This window comes from Schistocerca serialis, chromosome 9 (genome assembly GCF_023864345.2).
Source record: "Schistocerca serialis cubense isolate TAMUIC-IGC-003099 chromosome 9, iqSchSeri2.2, whole genome shotgun sequence".
Taxonomy (NCBI): Eukaryota; Metazoa; Arthropoda; class Insecta; order Orthoptera; family Acrididae; genus Schistocerca; species Schistocerca serialis.
In genome coordinates this window covers 208,036,510-208,058,581 of record NC_064646.1, presented here as the reverse complement: position 1 = coordinate 208,058,581, position 22,072 = coordinate 208,036,510, and the positions used below count along the sequence as shown (strand labels likewise).

General features: G+C 41.8%; 1 protein-coding gene across 1 annotated transcript in view; it reads left to right on the top strand.

The window, feature by feature from the left end:
- The first annotated feature begins 676 nt into the window (after positions 1–676).
- The window catches only part of LOC126419479 (odorant receptor 2a-like), a 47,288-nt gene continuing 25,892 nt past the window's right edge, over positions 677–22,072 (top strand). The window contains exons 1-2 of the mRNA XM_050086668.1: positions 677–1,461; positions 17,955–18,054. Of these exons, the coding sequence (XP_049942625.1) occupies positions 677–1,461; positions 17,955–18,054 (885 nt within the window). The remainder of the gene's footprint in view (positions 1,462–17,954; positions 18,055–22,072) is intronic.

Sequence of the window (22,072 nt, the reverse complement as noted above, 5' to 3'; positions counted from 1 at the left end):
GCTTTTTAAGCTACTCAGTAGAATGTTAAGGATCGCTGGTTCCACTCCTTTCTTGGACAACAATGGGAGGTTAATTTGAATGGTCTTATCGTATATCGACTTTAGATGTTTATAACGCTTACTTCTATAGGGCTCTATACAAAGTTCATCCAGGAGTGCTTCGAATTCTACAGAAGGAGAAGCTCAGGGAAAATAGCAAAATTTCCTAAACAGTAAACCAAAGTACAAACAATACATATAGCTTTTCCAATAACTGCAGGAATTTTAGTGTAACAGACGGTCTCTTTCAAGATGTTAGCTAAAATTTTTGGTGAGAAGAATTATTATCACCCTAAGACCTCTCTAGACAACATGCAAATGAGGAACTGGCTTTGTTCGTATGTTATATCACATGCGCTCTTGAAATACTTTTCATCTGAAAATGAACCCACAAACCGAGGAAACTGACTTACAAATGAGTTCCCGACATCTTTTGCAAATTGTATAGTAAAATATATATAGGTCACACAATAACAGATTGGCTCATGGCTGTAGCAGGAGCTATCGCTTGTGCAACCTCATTCGTTGCCTATTGCTAAGGCACATCGGAGGAATTGGCTAGATTGCAGAGAGAGTACTGCTATAGTGTCTCACTGCGAGTCGTTGAATGCACGGTAAAGAGCTTGTTCACCCAGAGATGGCATTCTCCTGGTCAACCTGTGGCCACTCCGTTCCCAAGCTGAACATCCGTCTACTGTGCCTGTTCGGGATGTGGCCACTGTGCGATTCGCCGCTGTATAACTTCTACAGCCCCCTCGTCTTGACGCTGGGCGTTTGGAACTACATGGAAGGCGCTCTGGCCGTCGGCTACAGCGGAGCTGATCGTGAAGAGACGACGCTGGTCCTGATTAACTCTTTCACGACCTGCAGTGGACTCGTCAAGGGCATACTGTTCGTGTGGGACAGGCAGCAGTATTACGCCATGGCGCATTGTCTCAACGCGCTGGTGTCGAAACAAAGTGAGGCCTGTTCCAAGGACACCACCATGGCCGACATCCTCCAGAACTCGTGCAAACGTGCGAGCCGCGTTTCACTGGCCATTGTCCTGTCCTTGGTCGTGCAGTCGATCGTGTGGTTCCCAATGCCGTTGATCCTGCATCCGGGCGAACGTCGCCTTCCGCTCGTCCAGCACTACTGGGCCGGCAACAATACCTACTACGCACTGTCGAACATCGTGCAGTGTTGCGCAGCCAACCATCTGTGCCACATTAGCATCGGCATGGACTGTCTTCTAGCAACAGTAATGATTTTGGTGGCCGCGCAGTTGAACGTCGTCACAATTCGTATAGCCGCCCTGAGCTCAGAGCAGGCTGACGCGGAACTGGGAGTTAAATACCGTTTCGAGGGTTCACACGCTTCGTCTCAGGACAGGCTGTACAGAGATTTGTGCCTTTGCATTGAAAGCCATCAACAAATTCTACGGTACGTAACAGATCATTGTATTGACATTTAATAGACAAAATTAGGACAAGTAACACTGAGAAGTGACGCGGAGCGAGTACAGACTTTTTCTAAGTCTCGCTAATGCTCGACTAGATCATTTTTAATCGTCTTTCATTCTACTGTCCTCCTCCAACTATTCCTACATTGACCTAATTTTTCCATTTCTGCTTATCTACTTTTCCCCAACATCCCCAATAATCGTATTTGTGCCTCGCATGCTTCCTCACAGCCCATATTGGTTTTTCTAGTATGGAGCTAAAAAATTTTGTGATTTGTTGCAGGCTATGCACTGAACATGGTGAACAGTTTTCATAATGGTTATGAGTGAATTGTGTTCCTCATGTTCTTACTGTGTCCCATAAAGTAGACAAACCTTGCGAGACGTGAGACCTGAAAAGTGAAATTCATATATTTTTCAATATTGCTAACGATATTGCTACAAAACTTACTACAAGTCGTAACCTTAAAGGGTTCCTACATAATTGCAGCCCGTAATTCTTTTGTTCTGTGGCTGGGATACTCAACTAGAAAATAATTGAAAATGTACTTAACCTTAAAGAGTTCATAGGCGAATTTGTTGGTAAGAAATGTTAAGTAATCATATCACCCCTTCCTAAAAACTAGCATAGTGCCATGACTACCGTCATTTCTCGTTCGGTCAGTCATCTTCTGTCATAGATTGTACACCAGTGTTTATTTCGTAATGGTTCAAATGGCTCTGAGCACTATGAGACTTAACTTCTGAGGTCATCAGTCCCCTAGAACTTAGAACTACTTAAACCTAACTGACCTAAGGACATTACACACATCCATGCCCGAGGCAGGATTCGAACCTGCGACCGCAGCGGTCGCGCGGTTCCGGACTGTAGCGCCTAGAACCGCTTGGCCACTCTGGCCGGCTTATTTTGTAATATTTTGCACTCTTTTGCGCACTTACACTCAGTTTTGCATCATGATTGAACTCATACGGAACATAGTTGACCGTGTCCTACCTTAGGCAACCATCACTATCACTGCCGCTTATTCATACGAACACTGTTGTCAGTAAATCGCGAAGTCTAAATCACAAATCAAATGTGATATTGCTTCTAAATATAATAATGACTGTTTATTAAAATTACTATGAAAATTTTATTACTTAGAACTATAACACAGAAATGTTTCTTTGCCCTGTGTCTGGGATTTCTTCCATCACGTGAATGAAATTTCTACACTTTTTTGAAAGAGGTAGTTGATTGCTATTTATGTAAGTAACCGTACGTCTGTTCATCCAAATTGCTTTCTTGCTCTGGGAACGTAGGTACTGTAAGATTTGTGGATTTACCAGCGAACCCCCCCATGAACCATAGACCCCCCCATGAACCATGGACCTTGCCGTTGGTGGGGAGGCTTGCATGCCTCAGCGATACAGATGGCCGTACCGTAGGTGCAACCACAACGGAGGGGTATCTGTTGAGAGGCCAGACAAACATGTGGTTCCTGAACAGGGGCAGCAGCCTTTTCAGTAGTTGCAGGGGCAACAGTCTGGATGATTGACTGATCTGGCCTTGTAACACTAACCAAAACGGCCTTGCTGTGCTGGTACTGCGAACGGCTGAAAGCAAGGGGAAACTACAGCCGTAATTTCTCCCGAGGACATGCAGCTTTCCTGTATGATTAAATGATGATGGCGTCCTCTTGGGTAAAATATTCCGGAGGTAAAATAGTCCCCCATTCGGATCTCCGGGTGGGGACTACTCAAGAGGACGTCGTTATCAGGAGAAAGGAAACTGGCATTGTACGGATCGGAGCGTGGAATGTCAGATCCCTTAATCGGGCAGGTAGGTTAGAAAATTTAAAAAGCGAAATGGATAGGTGAAAGTTAGATATAGTGGGAATTTGTGAAGTTCGGTGGCACGAGGAACAAGACTTTTGGTCAGGTGATTACAGGGTTATAAATACAAAATCAAATAGGGGTAATGCAAGAGTAGGTTTAATAATGAATAAAAAATAGGAGTGCGGGTTAGCTACTACAAACAGCATAGTGAACGCATTATTGTGGCCAAGATAGACACAAAGCCCATGCCTACTACAGTAGTACAAGTTTATATGCCAACTAGCTCTGCAGATGATGAAGAAATAGATGAAATGTATGACGACATAAAAGAAATTATTCAGATAGTGAAGGGAGATGAAAATTTAATAGTCATGGGTGACTGGAATTCGTCAGTAGGAAAAGGGAGAGAAGGAAACATAGTAGGTGAATATGGATTGGGGGGAAGAAATGAAAGAGGAAGCCGCCTTATAGAATTTTGCACAGAGCATAACTTAATCATAGCTAACACTTGGTTCAAGAATCATGAAAGAAGGTTGTATACCTGTAAGAATCCTGGAGATACTAAAAGGTATCAGATAGATTACATAATGGTAAGACAGAGATTTAGGAACCAGGTTTTAAATTGTAAGACATTTCCAGGGGCAGATGTGGATTCTGACCACAATGTATTGGTTATGAACTGCAGATTGAAACTGAAGAAACTGTAAAAAGGCGGGAATTTAAGGAGATGGGACCTGGATAAACTGAAAGAACCAGAGGTTGTAGAGAGTTTCAGGGAGAGCATAAGGGAACAATTGACAGGAATGGGGGAAAGAAATACAGTAGAAGAAGAATGGGTAGCTCTGAGGGATGAAGTAGTGAAGGCAGCAGAGGATCAAGTAGGTAAAAAGACGAGGGCTAATAGAAATCCTTGGGTAACAGAAGAAATATTGAATTTAATTGATGAAAGGAGAAAATATAAAAATGCAGTAAATGAAGCAGGGAAAAAGGAATACAAACGTCTCAAAAATGAGATCGACAGGAAGTGCAGAATGGCTAAGCAGGGATGGCTAGAGGACAATTGTAAGGATGTAGAGGTATGTCTCATTAGGGGTAAGATAGATACTGCCTACAGGAAAATTAAAGAGACCTTTGGAGAGAAGAGAACCACTTGTATGAATATCAAGAGCTCAGATGGAGACCCAGTTCTAAGCAAAGAAGGGAAGGCAGAAAGGTGGAAGGAGTATATAGAGGGTTTATACAAGGGCGATGTACTTGAGGACAATATATTGAAAATGGAAGAGGATGTAGATGAAGATGAAATGGGAGATAAGATACTGCGTGAAGAGTTTGACAGAGCACTGAAAGACCTGAGTCGAAACAAGGGCCCGGGAGTAGACAACATTCCATTAGAACTACTGATGGCCTTGGGAGAGCCAGTCATGACAAAACTTTACCATCTGGTTAGCAAGATGTATGAGACAGGCGAAATACCCACAGACTTCAAGAAGAATATAATAATTCCAATCCCAAAGAAAGCAGGTGTTGACAGATGTGAAAATTACCGAACTATCAGTTTAATAAGTCACAGCTGCAAAATACTAACGCGAACTCTTTACAGACGAATGGAAAAACTGGTAGAAGCGGACCTCGGGGAAGATCAGTTTGGATTCCGTAGAAATGTTGGAACACGTGAGGCAATACTAACCTTACGATTTATCTTAGAAGAAAGATTAAGAAAAGGCAAACCTACGTTTCTAGCATTTGTAGACTTAGAGAAAGCTTTTGACAACGTTAACTGGAATACTCTCTTTCAAATTCTGAAGGTGGCGGGAGTAAAATACAGGGAGCGAAAGGCTATTTACAATTTGTACAGAAACCATATGGCAGTTATAAGAGTCGAGGGGCATGAAAGGGAAGCAGTGGTTGGGAAAGGAGTGAGACAGGGTTGTAGCCTCTCCCCGATGTTATTCAATCTGTATATTGAGTAAGCAGTAAAGGAAACAAAAGAAAAATTCGGAGTAGGTATTAAAATTCATGGAGAAGAAGTAAAAACTTTGAGGTTCGCCGATGACTTTGTAATTCTGTCAGAGACAGCAAAGGACTTGGAAGAGCAGTTGAACGGAATGGACAGTGTCTTGAAAGGAGGATATAAGATGAACATAAACAAAAGCAAAACGAGGATAATGGAATGTAGTCAAATTAAATCGGGTGATGCTGAGGGTATTAGATTAGGAAATGAGACACTTAAAGTAGTAAAGGAGTTTTGCTATTTAGGGAGTAAAATAACTGATGATGGTCGAAGTAGAGAGGATATAAAAAGTAGACTGGCAAAGACAAGGAAATCGTTTCTGAAGAAGAGAAATTTGTTAACATCGAGTATAGATTTAAGTGTCAGGAAGTCGTTTCTGAAAGTATTTGTATGAAGTGTAGCCCTGTATGGAAGTGAAACATGGACGATAACCAGTTTGGACATGAAGAGAGTAGAAGCTTTTGAAATGTGGTGCTACAGAAGAATGCTGAAGATAAGGTGGGTAGATCACGTAACTAATGAGGAGGTATTGAATAGGATCAGGAAGAAGAGAAGTTTGTGGCACAACTTGACTAGAAGAAGGGATCGGTTGGTAGGACATGTTTTGAGGCATCAAGGGATCACAAATTTAGCATTGGAGGGCAGCGTGGAGGGTAAAAATCGTAGAGGGAGACCAAGAGATCAATACACTAAGCAGATTCAGAAGGATGTAGGTTGCAGTAGGTACTGGGAGATGAAGAAGCTTGCACAGGATAGAGTAGCATGGAGAGCTGCATCAAACCAGTCTCAGGACTGAAGGCCACAACAACAACAACCAGCGAACCGCTGTCTACGCTGCAGTCCACGGAGGATGTACCTCGATCTCGATCCCCATGTCGGAAAAACAATGTAGTGAGGGCGACCTTTATTCCATATCCACGGTATACTTTAGTTCTTATAACTGGAGGTACCTCTAAAATCAGCGTTTCTAGATATGCTCACGAGAAAGCTAGAGCAGTACATCGTAAGAAATTCGGGTACTGAATGTATCTAGGGCACTAGGAACAAAGAGTACACCAAGAACTCGTATTCACGAGGAGTTCAAAATCATTCTGTCCATCTAGTCGTAGTTTTTCCGTGGTTTGTCTGAAGCACTATTGGTGAACGCCAAGATACCTCCTTCAAAATATTTAGATCTGACATTGTAACACAGTAAAGATAGTATCGATTTCCTTATTAAAGCTGATTTTACTTGTCAAACCGTTGTTTCCACTGAATCTGAAATGTGAAGTATGCAATGCAAGCAAGAATACTCAAAATTTACCTCAAAGCAGTATATTTTTACGCAGATGCAACATAATACTTCTTGATGTCGTGATTTTGTTTTGTGGTTTATCGTAGAAACACGCGAACAGGGCACTCAAAAACGTTGCAGCGCTATTTATGTCTACTATAAACTCTGCTAAGCACTGAGGATGGATTTCCCGATCGAAGTCAGTTTGACAAAATGAAACAATGACAAACTAAAGAATCCTCACTGTATTCACTGTATTACAAATTCAGTTATGCAAGTAGGGTGTCAATGTATATTTATTTATGTTAAGAGCTCACCTTCCTTGTGTTAACCATACTGAAATACATTGAACCACACATCCACCTGTCTAATAGGGTGTTGGTCCACCTTTTGATTGCAATGCAGCAGAGATTCTCAGTGGCATTGTTTCGGTAAGTCCTTGGTTTTTGAAGACATCTGTCTACCCACAGGTGATGAAATGCCCATAAATTGTTGGCTGGTGGGTTATGGGTTTGGAGCTGCACCTGTTACAGCACCAGATGTATTTCTTCAGGCTCATATTCAGTGTTTGTTAATGCCAGTAGCCACAGCCTAGATAGTCATCAAACTTAAACGTTTTGTCGGGTGGACATCGTACAATACGCGAGTTTCTTAGGGTCAGCAATATTAGATACTGGAAAGTAACTGTCTGCGAGTCAGCGATAAACCAAACCCCAAGAATTGATATGTGGTCAACATATTAAGTCACAGGATAAGTGTAGCATTTAATCATAAATTGTACTTACGGTATACACAAGGATCATGCTTCGCTGATTTGGAGTTCCATATCTGAATTCTATTAAAATAACCAATAAACTTTCTTCAGACCAGAAGCACTTGCAGTTTACACGTGAAAAATAGAGCCGTCGACCACAATAACGTCACCCAGTGACACCTTTGAATAACACAACACACATTTGCCTGATAAGACCGTTACAGCAGGAAAGGCTAGGAATTAGGTAATACATATTACACAAAGCCAGCGGCCTTGCCACAGTGGTAACACAGGTTGTCGCCAGACCAGCGAAGTTAAACGCTGTCGGCTTCGTTACCACTTTGATGGGTGACTGACTGGGTATGCCGAATGCTGCTGGCTAGTGAAGTAGACTGAGTCCTTGTGAGGCCAGTTCAGGAGCTACTTGACTGAGAAGTAGCGGCTCTGTTCTCGTAACTCTGCAGCGGCCGAGAGTGCGGTGTGCTGACCACGTGACTCTCCACATCCGTATCTGATGATACTTACGGGCTGACGATGACACGGCGGTCGGTCGGATCCGTTAGGCACTGAAGGCCTGCCCGGACGAAGCTTTTGTGTTGTATACAACAAGGATTGAAAAAGAGAAGTGCTGGGATTACCAAGAGCGATGATGCAGTCTGTCTCCCCCACTGTTGAACCTGTACATCGGAGCAGCAAAGGCGGAAACAATAGAAAAATTCTTAAGAAGGATTAAAATTCAATATGGAATGGTGTAAATTATAAGATTCAATGAATATATTGCTATCCTCAGTAAAAGTGAAGAAAGTGCACTACCGTCTTAATGGAAGCAACAGACTGATGAATGCAGAATATGGTTCAAGAGTCATATGGAAAATCGCCAAGCGGGTCTAAATCTTCCCTTCAGTACTTTGTTGACCAGCCTGATATGGCAGTTGAAGACAGCAAAAGGAAAGACGACGTTTCAAATTTCACATTCGAGAAAAGCGCAGGTGTCTCTAGTGTATAGGAAGGGTAAAAGAACGGACCAGAAAAATTACAGACCAAAATCCCTAAACATATATATCCCTTGAACATATTACGAGTTCGAAAATAACGAACGTACTTGAGACTGAGATGCTTATGCCGACCAATCAGCAACGTTTTAGGAAGTATCGCTCAATCGAAACTCAGCTTACTCTTTTCACGCATGATATACTGCGAACTATGGGTGAATGGCAAGAAGCAGATTTCTTCTTTCTGCTACACACCTGTGCCCAATCGCCGCAGATTAAAATAAAGCGGTAGTAGGGTTACAGTAGGTCGCCCGACTAGCCGTGCGGTCTAACGCGCTGTTTCCCAATCGGGATTAGTGTCGAGGTCCGGTGTGCCGGCCAGCCTGTAGATGGTTTTAAGGCGGTTTTCCATCTGCCTTGGCAAATGCGGGCTGGTTCCCCTTATTCCGCCTCATTTACACTATGTCGGCGATTTTTGCGCAAACACTCTCTCCACTTACACGTACACCATAATTACTCTACCATGAAAACATTTGGGGCTACACTCGTCTGGCATGAGCCGTTGGCGTGAGAGAGAGAGAGAGAGAGGGGGGGGGGGGGCTCCACTGGGGGCCGAATCGCTCAATAGCTCTGGGTTCGTTGTGGGGCGGCGGTGGGGTGGGTGGACAACTGTGGTCTGCTGTGGGGCTGAGAACCACTGAAGGCTATGATGGCGGGACGAAGCCTCTCCATCGTTCCTAGGTACTCGGTTCAATACATAATACACAAGGTTACTATCGTCTGGAAGAGAAGCATGGATTGTGCGATAACGGCAAAAGAAGAGGAGCGAAGTATGCGTAAAGTGGTGTTAGTAGCAGGTGGACCGGTAAGATAAGACGTGACGGTGAGGAAAGAGATAGGTGGAAAATACTATAAAAGGAACAGACTAATAAGATGTGCTAGGCCAACAGGTTGGCGTTGAGGACTAACTTTGGAATATACCCAACTAATAATTAAGAGAACTGCGTGCAATTGCTGCTCTGAGATGAAGTAATTGCCACAGGAGAAGCACTCGTGGCGGACTCCTACAAACCATTCATAGGAATAGTATCACTAAAAATTTTACAGTGTCCGTGGTGTCCGTGGTGCCAACACATTCTGAAACGTCTACAGACTGTATTTCCTTACCTTTCCATAACCAAGTACTAAACAATACTAAGATCTAGTCATTAAGTGAAAAAGTTAGAGATGTAAAGACACAGCTTACCCAAAGAAGGATGAAGTAACGAAGCACCACTTTAGGGGGAAGAAGGCGTTTTTACTATTGCATTGTATCACTGAAACTGAATATTTTCCTATTATGGATATATAACAGCATAATGCTCCAAATACTAGATGCAAGGAAGACCAAAGACAACAATTGGCAATATTTATCATAAAGAGAGGAAACTTCAACATCGTGAACATGTGGTTTTGCACTAAAATAAAATTATGTATCAAAATACGTAATGATTTCAACTACAGAAACGTGTTTCTCTACTGTTGCTCCCTAATTAGTCTATAAGATTAGAGAAATACACATGGCTTGTATAATAGCACTACTGATAACACTTACAGCATAAGCCACACGTGTCGATGACTGCCGTTCGATATCGGTATTCCGCTATTCAAGGCACAATTGACCTTGAAATTAAATATTTCCACATCTACGTTCCTTGTATTACTTATAAAAATACATGTAACTTGGTTATCAACAATAACAATATAACTGACAGATTACTCACCGAACTTAATTACGTCTTTTTGCCACACATTAAAAACCAAAATTCACAAAAATTTGTTCTATAAAACTACAGAGTACACTGGGGTACTACTGCAGATCTAGCTTACCTCTTAAAGTGTACTTATCGATACTTTACTTTTATACCAAAATAAAAATAAATTATTCCCAAATCTAATTTTGTTAAAAACTGGTCTGAGCTCAATTGAAACCAATATCAGGGTCAGCCAAACATTATAGTGACCGCCAAGCTAAGGTATTTATCTTAAACTACAAAACACATGTTGTCATTTGCTGATAACATTAAATCATGCTGGGACACAGTGTAAGCTACATGATATTTGATAAAATAGCTACTGAACAGTGTTAATACACATTCTTATCAGTAAGATACAAGTGTTACTATGCCTACAACTGATTTTCAAAGTTTCGATTAGATTATAGTCGCCTTGTGATAGAGTTTCAACTTTCTCTTGCAGTCAAAACACTTGTCATCCGCCAGCCGCGGTGGTCTAGCGGTTCTAGGCGCTCAGTCCGGAACCGCGAGACTGCTACGGTCGCAGGTTCGAATCCTGCCTCGGGCATGGATGTGTGTGATGTCCTTAGGTTAGTTAGGTTTAAGTAGTTCTAAGTTCTAGGGGACTGATGACGACAGATGTTAAGTCCCATAGTGCTCAGAGCCATTTGAACCATTTGAACTTGTCATCTTCTGCTGAGGTTACCAACTACGTCATTGTCATTTGGTGGAGGATCCATGACACTTCGCTTCTCTGTATATCATTGTGTTACAGCGCAATTGTAACAAAAAAAAAATGGACATGATCGATGACATCCTTCCGGCCAACAATGTCATACGAACATTTCATTTTTTTTTACAAAATACTGCATACAGTGGAATGATTGCAAAACAAAAGTTGGTGCAATATACTGCATTTAATATAGTGTGTACGACTGGCTTGTACTTCCTTTCCATTGGGGAAGAAGGAAGCAAGTAGAAAGCAAACATTTCATTGAAAAGATATTATAGGCTTACTGATATTTTTGTGATAAGTTTCTGTGGGACCAAACTGCCCTAGACTTCCACAATACCTAATCTAAGTTAAACTAACTTACGCTAAGGACAACGCACACACCATTGCCCGAGGGAGGACTCGAACCTCCAACAGGGGGATTCTCGCGAACCGTGGCAAGACGCCTCAAATGGCGCGGCTACCCCGCGCCCCTTATTGAGATATGCATGCACATGTGCACAAATGAAAAATAACGTTATTTTTCAATTTCTTTTAGTACAGTCTACATTTTAGTAGACATGCTACCGATAGTATATCTCTCTGTTATGACACCTTTTGTAAGCTCTTGGTGTCACAATATACGGTAAAGACTTCCATTTCTGGCTCTTGTCGGTAACACTGTACCCTGATGCCGTTATTGTCTCCAGAATTCTTTGCGTAATGTCTATGTATTCACTTCTTGACACATATTCCATCTGTGAGCGGAGTGTCGAGCCTCAACTCTACAACTTGGTTGTGGACACCTACTAATAAGTCATCCATTTTGTTGACTGTCGACATTATGCCTTACTTATCCAGCTTCGTATTTTGCATCTAGTAAAAAATGAGCCCATCTGTCTTAGAAATGGACGATTTCGAGAATGTCTGTACATTAGAGTTGCTTTTGTAACTTTGAACATGCCATGGGTACCCCATTTTTTTCAGCTTCCAAAGTTCATGCATCTGATGTTCTTCAGACTTTGGAATATTCCCTTTCTTTTGTTTCCCAGCTCAACTACAAAAAATACTATGTTAAGCAGACAATGCAGTGATAGTCGATACAAACATACACATTCACAATTGAAATAATAATGTAAAGTAACAGGGATGCAAGCTAACAGATCTTAAATAATATTATAGCACCAGAAACCGGATTTTATAAATGCAGTGAGTGTCACGTACTGGGATGTCAGCTACTGAATCTCAAAACTGTATTCTAACATCACTCCCTGACATTGTGTGTGCTGTGTCAGCTATTGGATCTTAAAAGGTTGTTGCAATGTCAGAAGCTGACTGTGTGTATCTGCAGTAATTGTTATTATGGGCTATGATGGTTAGTTGACATATGATGACTGCCATTACCCCACGTACTATTGGGTGGGGCAATGATAATCAGGTTACAGGGAGACTATCACTACTCTGAATACTTAATCAAAGTATATGTACCATAATATGATAGCAGGTAACAGCTACTGGATCGTAACACTGAACTATAACACCAAAAGCTGACAATATATGTACTATTATGTGTCAGCAGGTGGCAGCTTACTAGTTTTCAAACAGTATTGCACCGCCAATGGCTGCCAGTGTTCGTGGCATAACCCTGCAGTGGGTGTCAGCTCCTGGATCTCCCTCATCTTACATTGAGTTTCAGATAAGTTTCAAACAAAATTGTAACAAATTCCCCCCCACACCATTATGTTACAGAAGGAAATGTAATAACTTACTGCACCACAGCACAAAAATTGTAGCATATTATCATATATCCAGAACGAGATTTTCACTCTGCAGCGGAGTATGTGCTGATACGAAATTCCTGACAGATTAAAACTGTGTGCCGGACCGAGACTCGAACTCGGGGCCTTTACATTTCGCGAACAAGTGCTTTACCATCTGAGCTACTCAAGCACGACTTACGACCCGTCCTCGCAACTTCAAGTCCGCCACTACCTCGCCTCCTACCTTCCAAACTTCATAGATGCTCTGCTGCGAATCTGCAGTCGTGCTTGGTTAGCTCAGATGGTAGAGCACTTGCCCGTGAAAGGCAAAGGTCCCGAGTTCGAGTCTCGGTCCGGCACACAGTTTTAATCTGCCAGTAAGTTTCATATCAGCTCATACTCCGCTGCAGAATGAAAATCTCATTCTGGAAACCTCTAGGCTGTGGCAAGGCATGTCCCCACAAATCCTTTCTTGCAGAACTGATGGCTCTTTGCAAGCCTCTTCATCTCCGAGTAACTACTGCAACCTACATCCTTCTGATTGTGTTTAGTGTATTCATCTCTTGCAATCGCTCTCTGATTTTAACCCTCCATGCCTCCCACCAATACTAAATTGGTGATCCCTTGACACCTCAGAACGTGTCCTACCAGTGACTCCTTTTTTTAGTCAAGTTGTGGCACAAATTCCCCTTCTCCCCAATTCTGTTGAGTACCTCTACAATAGTTACTTCATCTACCCATCTAATCTTCAACATTCTTCTGTTGCACCATATTTCGAAAGCTTGTATCCTCTCTTCTCTGAACTATTTGTCGTCCATGTTTCATTTCCATACATGGCTACACTCTATACAAATACTTTCAGAAATGTCTTCCTGTCAATTACATCTGTACACTATGTTAACGAATTTCTCTTTTTCAGATACGTTTTCCTTGCCATAGCCAGTCCACATTTTATATTATCTCTACCTCGACCATCATCAATTTTTGTGCTTCCCAAATAGCCCTTGTGAGTCAAACTGAGGAGCTATTTGATTGAGAAGTAGCGGCTCCGGTCTAGGAAACTGACTTCCGGTCGGGAGAGCGGTGTGCTGACCACATGCCCCTCCATATCCGCATCCAGTAACGCCCATGGGCTGAGGATGAGAAGGCGGCCCGTCAGTACCGTTGGGTCTTCATGGCCTGTTCGGGAGGAGTTTAGTTAAATAGCAAAACTTTTCTGATACTTTAAATGTCTCATTTCCTAACCTAATTCCGTCAAGATCACTTGATTTCATTCGACTACATTCCATTATCCTCGTTTTGCTTTTGTTGATGTTCATCTTACATCCTCTTTCAAGACACTGTCAATTCAGTTCAACGGCTCTTGTAAGTTCTTTGCTGTCTCATTCGCCTCTCAGTCACTGCCTGCCTTCCGTGCTCCTCGACTCTTAAAACTGCCATCTGGTTCTGTACAAATTGTAAATAGCCTTTCACTCCCTGTATTTTAAGCTTGCCACCTTCAGAATTTGAAACAAAGTATTTCTGTCAACATTGTCAAAAGCTTTCTCTACTTCTACAAATGCTATAAACTTGCGATAATCTTTCCATAACCTATCTTCTTTGAGAAGTCGTAGACTCAGCGTTGTCTCGTGTGTTCCGACATTTCTACATAGTCCATACTGATCTTCCGCGAGATCAGCTTCTATCGGCTTTTCCACTGATCTGTAAAGAATTCGTGTTAATATTTTACAACCGTGATTTATTAAACTGATTGTTCGGTAATTTTCATACCTGTCAACACGTGCTTTGTTTGGGATTCTTCTTTTATATTCTTCTCGAAGTGAGAAATTATTTCGCCTGTCTCATACATCCTACCGATCAGATGAGAGAGTTTTGTCGTGGCTGTTCCGAGACTGTTACTAGTTCTAAGGGAATGTCGTCTACTCCAGGGGCTTTGTTTCGACTTAAGTCTTTCAGTGTTCCGTCAAATTCATCAAGCAGTATTGTATCTCCCATTCCATTTTTATCTACGTCCTCTTCCAATTCCATGACGTTGCCCTCTAGTACATCGGTCATGTATAGACCCTCTATATATTCCTTCCACCTTCCTGCTTTCCCTTCTTTGCTTAGGACTGGTTTTCCATCTGAGCTCTTGGTGTTCATATAGGGGTTCTCTTTGGTCCATAGGTCTCTTTAATTTTTCTGTAGTCAGTATCTAGCTTACCTGTAGTGATATATGCTTCTACATCCTTACGTTTGTCTTCTAGCCATCGCTAGTTACCCATTTTCGCTTCCTCATTTTTGGGACATTTGTATTGATTTTCGCCACCCTTATTTGTTGTATTTTTTATATTTTCTCCTTACATCAATAAAATTCAATATCTCCTGTGTTATCGAAGGATTTCTACTAGCCCTCGCCCCTTTACCTACTTGATCCTCTGCTGCATTCTTTATTTCATCTCTCAAAGCTACCCATTCTTCTTCTATTGTATTTCTTTCCCCTGTTCTTTTAAATCGTTCCATAATGCTCTCTCTGAAACTCTCTGCAACGTCTGGTTCTTTCAGTTTATCCAGGTCACATCTCCTTAAATTCCTACCTTTTACCAGTTTCTTCAGTTTTAATTGGAGTTCATAACCAATAACTTGTGGTCAGAGTCCACATCTGTCACTGGAAATTTCTTACAATTTAGAATCTTGTTCCTAAATCTCTGTCTTACCCTTATATAATCAGTCTGAAATCTTCCGGTGTCTCCAGTCTTCTTCCACGTATACAACCTTCTTTCATGATTCTTAAACCAAGTGTTATCTGTGATAAAGTTATGCTCTGTGCCTAATTCTCATAGGCGGTGTCCTCTTTCATTCCTAACCCCCTGTCCATATCCGCCTACGACTTTTTCTTAACTTCCTTTTCCTACTATCGAATTCCAGTCCCCAATGACTATTAAATTTTCGTTTCCCTTAGCTATCTGAATAATTTCTTTTATCGCATCATACATCATCGTCTGCGAAGCTAGTTGGCATATAAACTTGTCCTACTGTGGTAGACATGGGCTTCGTGAGTATCTTGGCTACAAGTATGCGTTCACTAAGCTGTTCATAGTAGCATATCAATGCTCTTATTTCTTTATTCAATATTAAACCTACTCCTGCATTACCCATATTTGATTTTTTATATATAGCCCTGTATTCACTTGACCAGTAGTCTTGTTCCTCCTACCACCGAACTTCACTAATTACCACCATATCTAACTTTAACCTATCCATTTCCCTTTTTAAGATTTATAACCTACTTGCTTGGTTAAGTGATCTGACATTCCACGCTCTGATCCGTAGAACGCCAGTTCTGTTTCCCTTGATAACGATGTCCTTCTGAGTAGTCCCATTCCGGAGATCCTGATGGGGGACCATTTTAGCTCCAGAATATTTTACCCAAGAGGTCACCAACATAATTGAACCATACAGTAAAGCTGCATGCTCTCGGGAAAAGTTACAGCTGTAGTTTCCTCTTGCTTTCAGCCATTCGAAGTACCAGCACAGCAATGCCCTTTTGGTTGATGTTACAACGCCAGATCAGCCAATCATCCAGACTTTGGTCCCTGCAACTACTGAAAAGGCTGCTGTCTCTCATCAGTTACCACACGTTTGTCAGGCCTCTCAAGACATACCCCTCCGTTGTGGTTGCACCTACAGTACGGCTAACTGTATCGCTGAGGCCCACAAGCCTCCCCGCGAATGGCTAGGTCCATGGTTCACGGAAGGGGCGGTGGAATACGAAGTATATGGGCAGCATGTTGTCATGTTGTCACACAAAACTGCAACAAATATCCCACATTATAGCTAAAATTGTAAGTTTACATTATACCTAGCTATGTTACAGGCAAACTGCCGCATACATCACCACTGTTAGACACGTAACAAACTTTCCCACATGTCTCAATGCAAACCGAGAGTTCTTCCAGTAAGTTATGACTTTTCGCAACATGCAAAATGCTTAAATTCCTTCTGTAACCTGTGTAGTCAGCACTCTATTCACGAAGTCACTAGCCACCCCACCTTTACAATGACATCATCATGAAATCACATACAGGTTACTCGTCATGTCCGCACCATGTCACACTCCGTTAGGGCAGACTCTGTGCCATCACGGTGGCATTTACTTAAGTGGCTGCTAAAATACCGTACCATTAGGAGTTGTTTTGTTTCCTTGACCGGTATAATCGACATGGAAAGAGCATTGGAATACTTTACTTGTCAGTTGACAGTCATGTCAGAGGCACCAAATTTGATGAAAATGTTTCTCTCTCTCTCTCTGGCTCTCTCTCCCGCGCTCCTTGTGTGTGTGTGTGTGTGTGTGTGTGTGTGTGTGTTTTGCTGACGAAGCTTACTTATTTCAGACGTGAAAATAATTCTAGTGACACCCTTTCATGCAACACTTTTGATAAATACTCTTGAACATGGGGCAGAAAATTCAGATCGTTCAGATACTGTACTGACGATGTATGGCAAAGAAGATAGCTTCGGGGCTACATTGTGACTGGACGAGTCATAGTGGTGGCTGGTAAAGTACTGATATGTTATTTGCTGTTTCCTTTCAGTGACCATCAAAAGTTCCGAGATATAAGATATGGATTCTTGGGTTGAGAATGGTGTCACAGTTAAAGTAAGCGTTGTTTGTGCATCATGGATAGGGTAATGACACTCTGATTTGATGTCAAAAAACTAAAAAAAAAATTTTAAGTATTTTGGATCATTAAAAGTTATACTACTTACGTATCATGTAGACATTCATTCGACATGATTTTCATAGCAAACATGCCATGTGAAACGGTCTGCAGACGATGTGATCATCATGTTCTACTGATAACCTGAGAAAAATCACTGAGAAACAACCTTCAAAGAGGGTGATCCTGCGATAGACGTAAGGCAGATTATTGTTCAATCTGCAGAGACGTACAATCGTTTTCCTCTCCCCAATATTACAATGAGATCAAGATAGGGAGTGGCTAAGAAGCACTGTCCATCGAGTAGCGCACAGTTGCTGGCAGATTACAACTGAGAAAATCCTTCTGGCTACGATCCAATCTAAGTCAAACTAAAATCGGCCTCATACTTTCGGTTGAACAGTTCTGAAATTAACATTAAACTATACAGACAAACAATGTACATATTACTTGAGGATGAGCAGACGATTCTTCTATTCCTGTCTTCTGTCGTATGACTATGCTGCTTCACATAGTGAACTATAAAATCAGCAACTACAACATTCAAAGACTCGGTGTGAAATTCAGACGATCTTTCCCAGAAGTCTTTATTCCTTGCTGCTAGGACCCATTCCCTTAGAGTAATTTATTCGTTGAAATTCGCATGCTTTTATTAAACAAGATTTTCTTTCTGTTCTAGGTTCGTCAAAGATCTGCAACGACTAATGGATCCCATTCCAATGACTCAGTTCGTCTTCAGTGTCCTCGCTGCGTGCGTGGCGCTCTTTCAGGCAACATACGTAAAATAATTTACTGTGTTCGTGTATTAACAACTTTATCAGGTACGTGTTTCTGTACACATTATCAGTTGGGTAGCAGATACAGTGATACACAGTTTCTTAATAGAACACGTTACAGGAAAGCTGAAGACGAATTTTTTAAGAAGCACATGGTCTCTAACATCTTAGTTTCTTTGCATTTAGTTCAATAACGACAAAGACTCGTCCAGATAGGTGTGCTCAGTAGGATACTGTTTTCAGGATTTTGGAGGGCACTATTGCACTATTGTTCCACTATTTTCTAGTCTCGATGCATCGAAACTGGTGCATTGATAATAGCTAGGCACTAGCCAAAATCTGGACTTGCCAAATAAAATCTACAAAGAAATGACGACTGGTTGCTGGGCTCTGTGATTTATAAATCAGATCACAGTCGCTGGGTGCACCCACTTTCCTAATGGAAGGTAACGTGATTAAAAATCTTGTCTTCATCGAGATTAGAACCGAAAACTAAAGTAGTTTTCCGCATGAATGGCGAAAACTTTACCGCTTAACTAGTATACAACTGCTAATACAGAATTGGCAACGTAAACGGCGAAGTAAGCTCCAGTGTCCGTTGGAACGACCTCCCAGGATTCAAAACACTAATTTCTACCTGAGTGTCATCCCTTAAGCGCGAATAAATTATAATATTTGATTCAAATGACAAGAAAATATCGAGTAAACTTATCAGGAGAATCTGTACCAGTCCAGGAAGCAAATCGACTATCACATAGTAGGTAAATGTAATCTACAATGCCGCAAATTCTCCATTAGATACGCAGAATACATTCGTACCACACTGATGTGTATAGTCTGTTCTGTCGAAAATGTCCCACAAATAGACACCACACTGTTGCTTCGATACAGCTATCGTAAATATCAAACTGCAGAGGAGAGATTAATGCTGCAATCGCACCTCGAAATAATTGGATGTCGAAAACTGAAAATTTGTACCAGATCGGGTGTCGATTTTTATTCGCATTTCTATAACTATGATTTGAGTGTAAAGCGTAGTTACGAATAATATCCAGCTGCACCGACAGCGACTCGAACATCATAATAAAGTGCATGGGAAATTACTGTAGTGGTTCTCCACCTCAGTGGCTGTCGTCGGTATTTTCGTTTTTCTGCTTTTAGCGAACTGCACTTGTTCACCGGGAGTGATTTGCTGATTTAGCGTCGTAAGACATCATTAATGTTTATGGGTAGATAAAAATCTTTTGTTATCATCTGTTCGGAAAGAGCTTGCCTTACGAAATTTATCTGACTTCAAAATGACATGAGCACTGGCTTTTGGGATAAGAGTGAAAGCATTTCGAAAACGGTGAAGTTTGTAAACTGTTCGCATGCCACCGTGGTTAAAGTATGCTGTGGGTGGTGAAATGGCGCTATCCAAAACTAGCGCCGTTGCCACTGTGAATGATAATGGGTTATAGATGACAGCGGTGAACGACGCCAGCAGAGATCCGTACGTGCGAACAGACTTGCAACTGTTGAGCAAGTGACCACCCGGATGAAACAAGGGACCACAGACACTGTCGCCTCAATTACTGTTCAGCAAACGTTGCCGGGTATGGGCTCTGCAGAAGGCTCCTGTTCAAGCCTCCATGCCGACTGCTATTCATCGGTGATATAGGCTGGAATGTGCCAGCCAGTATTACAACTGTACGTCCTCGGATTGGCGACAGGTGGCCTTTAAAGATGAACCACGTTTTATGCTCCATCGGACAGATGGCTGCTGCCTCGTACTGCATGAAACGTCTGAAAGTAAATTGTCCATGTCGGAGGGTTGTAGTTTGGGGAACGTTGTCGTAGCATTCGCTGTGTGATATCGTCAGTCAGGGATCAATACAGTCACGTATCCTTTTTCGGGAACGATGTTCACCATACACACAATTCGTTTCTAGTTGACACAGCAGGACAATGCAATGTGTCTCACAGCCTATAGTGTACATGCCTGATCGGAAGAGCAGCACGATGAGTTTACTGTACTACGATGACCACCAAACTCTCCGGATTTAAGCCCAATCGAGAATCTGTGGATGCAACTCGATCTGGCTACTCACGCCGAGGACCTACAAACAAGAAACCTGGAGCAGCCGACCATCGCACTGGAGTTAGCATGACTCCAGATCCCTGTCGGTACGTTCCAGAACCGCACTCACTCTCTTACGGCACATCTAGCCGCAGTTCTAGCTGCAAAAGGTAGTTAGTCAGGACAGTGTAGTACACTAGCGAAATAAATCTTCATGTGCTGCCCATTTTGGGACTACTATGATTAAATCACATGTATTCCGTGTGATCCGAAATGTTTAATTTCCTGCAATTTATGGACCTTTTCTATTCTCTGCTTTGTACGGTCTTTTTGAAACTGTTCCATTGCTAGACAGAAATACTTACGGAAGAAATGCACTACGTTTCAACCTGAAATATTTAGTTTAATTCGTCTACATTTTTTCGTCTACAATCGTTGTATTACCAAATGTTGAACTTTTTGAGTCATTTCACTGCTATACAAAGAGCGGGGCGCCTACTTTCCTTGCCTTTTCGTCCTTCTGAATTTATCCCCTTCATGCGACCCTTATCTTTTTTGGGTAAGCAAGAGAAGATGAGCAGTTGTTTCAGGAGACCAGTTGATGAGTGCAGCATCTGTCTTTAAAGCGTTATTAACCCGTTTCAGTAGTCTCCACGGTGAAACGAAAATGCAGTTAGTGTTGTCCATTAAGTCAGATATGTTCACAAGAATTAAAATAGCAGACTCTTTTCGTAATTACACATCGATTATTTTCACAGCGACGCAGTGATATCTTAGAGTGTCGTTGATGAGAAACAATGAGGAATAAAATTATTAGGAAAACGCCCCAGTTGCGAGATACTGCATAGAAATTCGGGCCCACGCTCACCTAGGGTAATCTCTCCTTGTTACTTTGGTTCCTCTCAGTCTTAACTCAAATTGAGAAGCTCACAGTCTTCAGACCCTTGTCTCTCTTTGGGCAAAGTAGCCTCTCCTTTGACAAGGTAGTTATAATGAAAACCTTTTTTTTTCTTTTTTTTAAAATCATCAGTCTTTTGACTGGTTTGAAGCGGCCCGCCACGAATTCCTCTCCTGTGCTAACATCTTCATCTCAGAGTAGCACTTGCAACTTACGTCCTCAATTAATTGCTGGATGTACTCCAATCTCTGACCTCCTCTACAGCTTTTGCCCTCTACAGCTTCCTCTAGTACCATGGAAGTCATTCCCTGATGTCTTAACAGATGTCCTATCAACTTGTCCATTCTCCTTATAAGTCTTTTCCATATATTCCTTTCCTCTCTGATTCTGCTCAGATCCTCCTCATTCCTTACTTTATCAGTCCACCTAATTTTTAACATTCATCTGTAGCACCACATCTCAAATTCTTCGATTCTCTTCCGTTCCGGTTTTCCCACAGTCCATGTTTCACTACCATACATTGCTGTACTCCAAGTTTCTTCCTCAAGTTAAGGCCGATATTTGATATTAGTAGACTTCTCTTCGGCAGGAATGCCCTTTTTGCCATTGGTATTCTGCTTCCGACGTCCTCCTTGCTCCGTCGGTCACTGATTATTTTACTGCCTAGGTAGCAGAATTCCTTAACTTCACCTGCTTCGTGACCAGCAATACTGATGTTATGTATGTCGTTCTTCTAACTTCTACTATTTCTCATTATCTTGGTCTTTCTTTGATTTACTCTCAGTCCGTACTCTATACTCATTATACTGTCCATTCCGTTCAGCACATCGAGAAAATGTTCTTCACTTTCACTCAGGATAGCAATGTCATCAGCAAGTCGTATCAATGATATAATCTCACCGTACGTTTAATTCCACTTCTGAACCTTTCTTTTATTTCCATCATTGCTTCCTCGATGTACAGTAGGGGCGAAAGTCTACGCCCTACACCCTTTTTAATATGAGCACTTCGTTCATTGTCATCTAGTCATGTTATTCCCTCTATGCTGTTGTTCATATTGCATA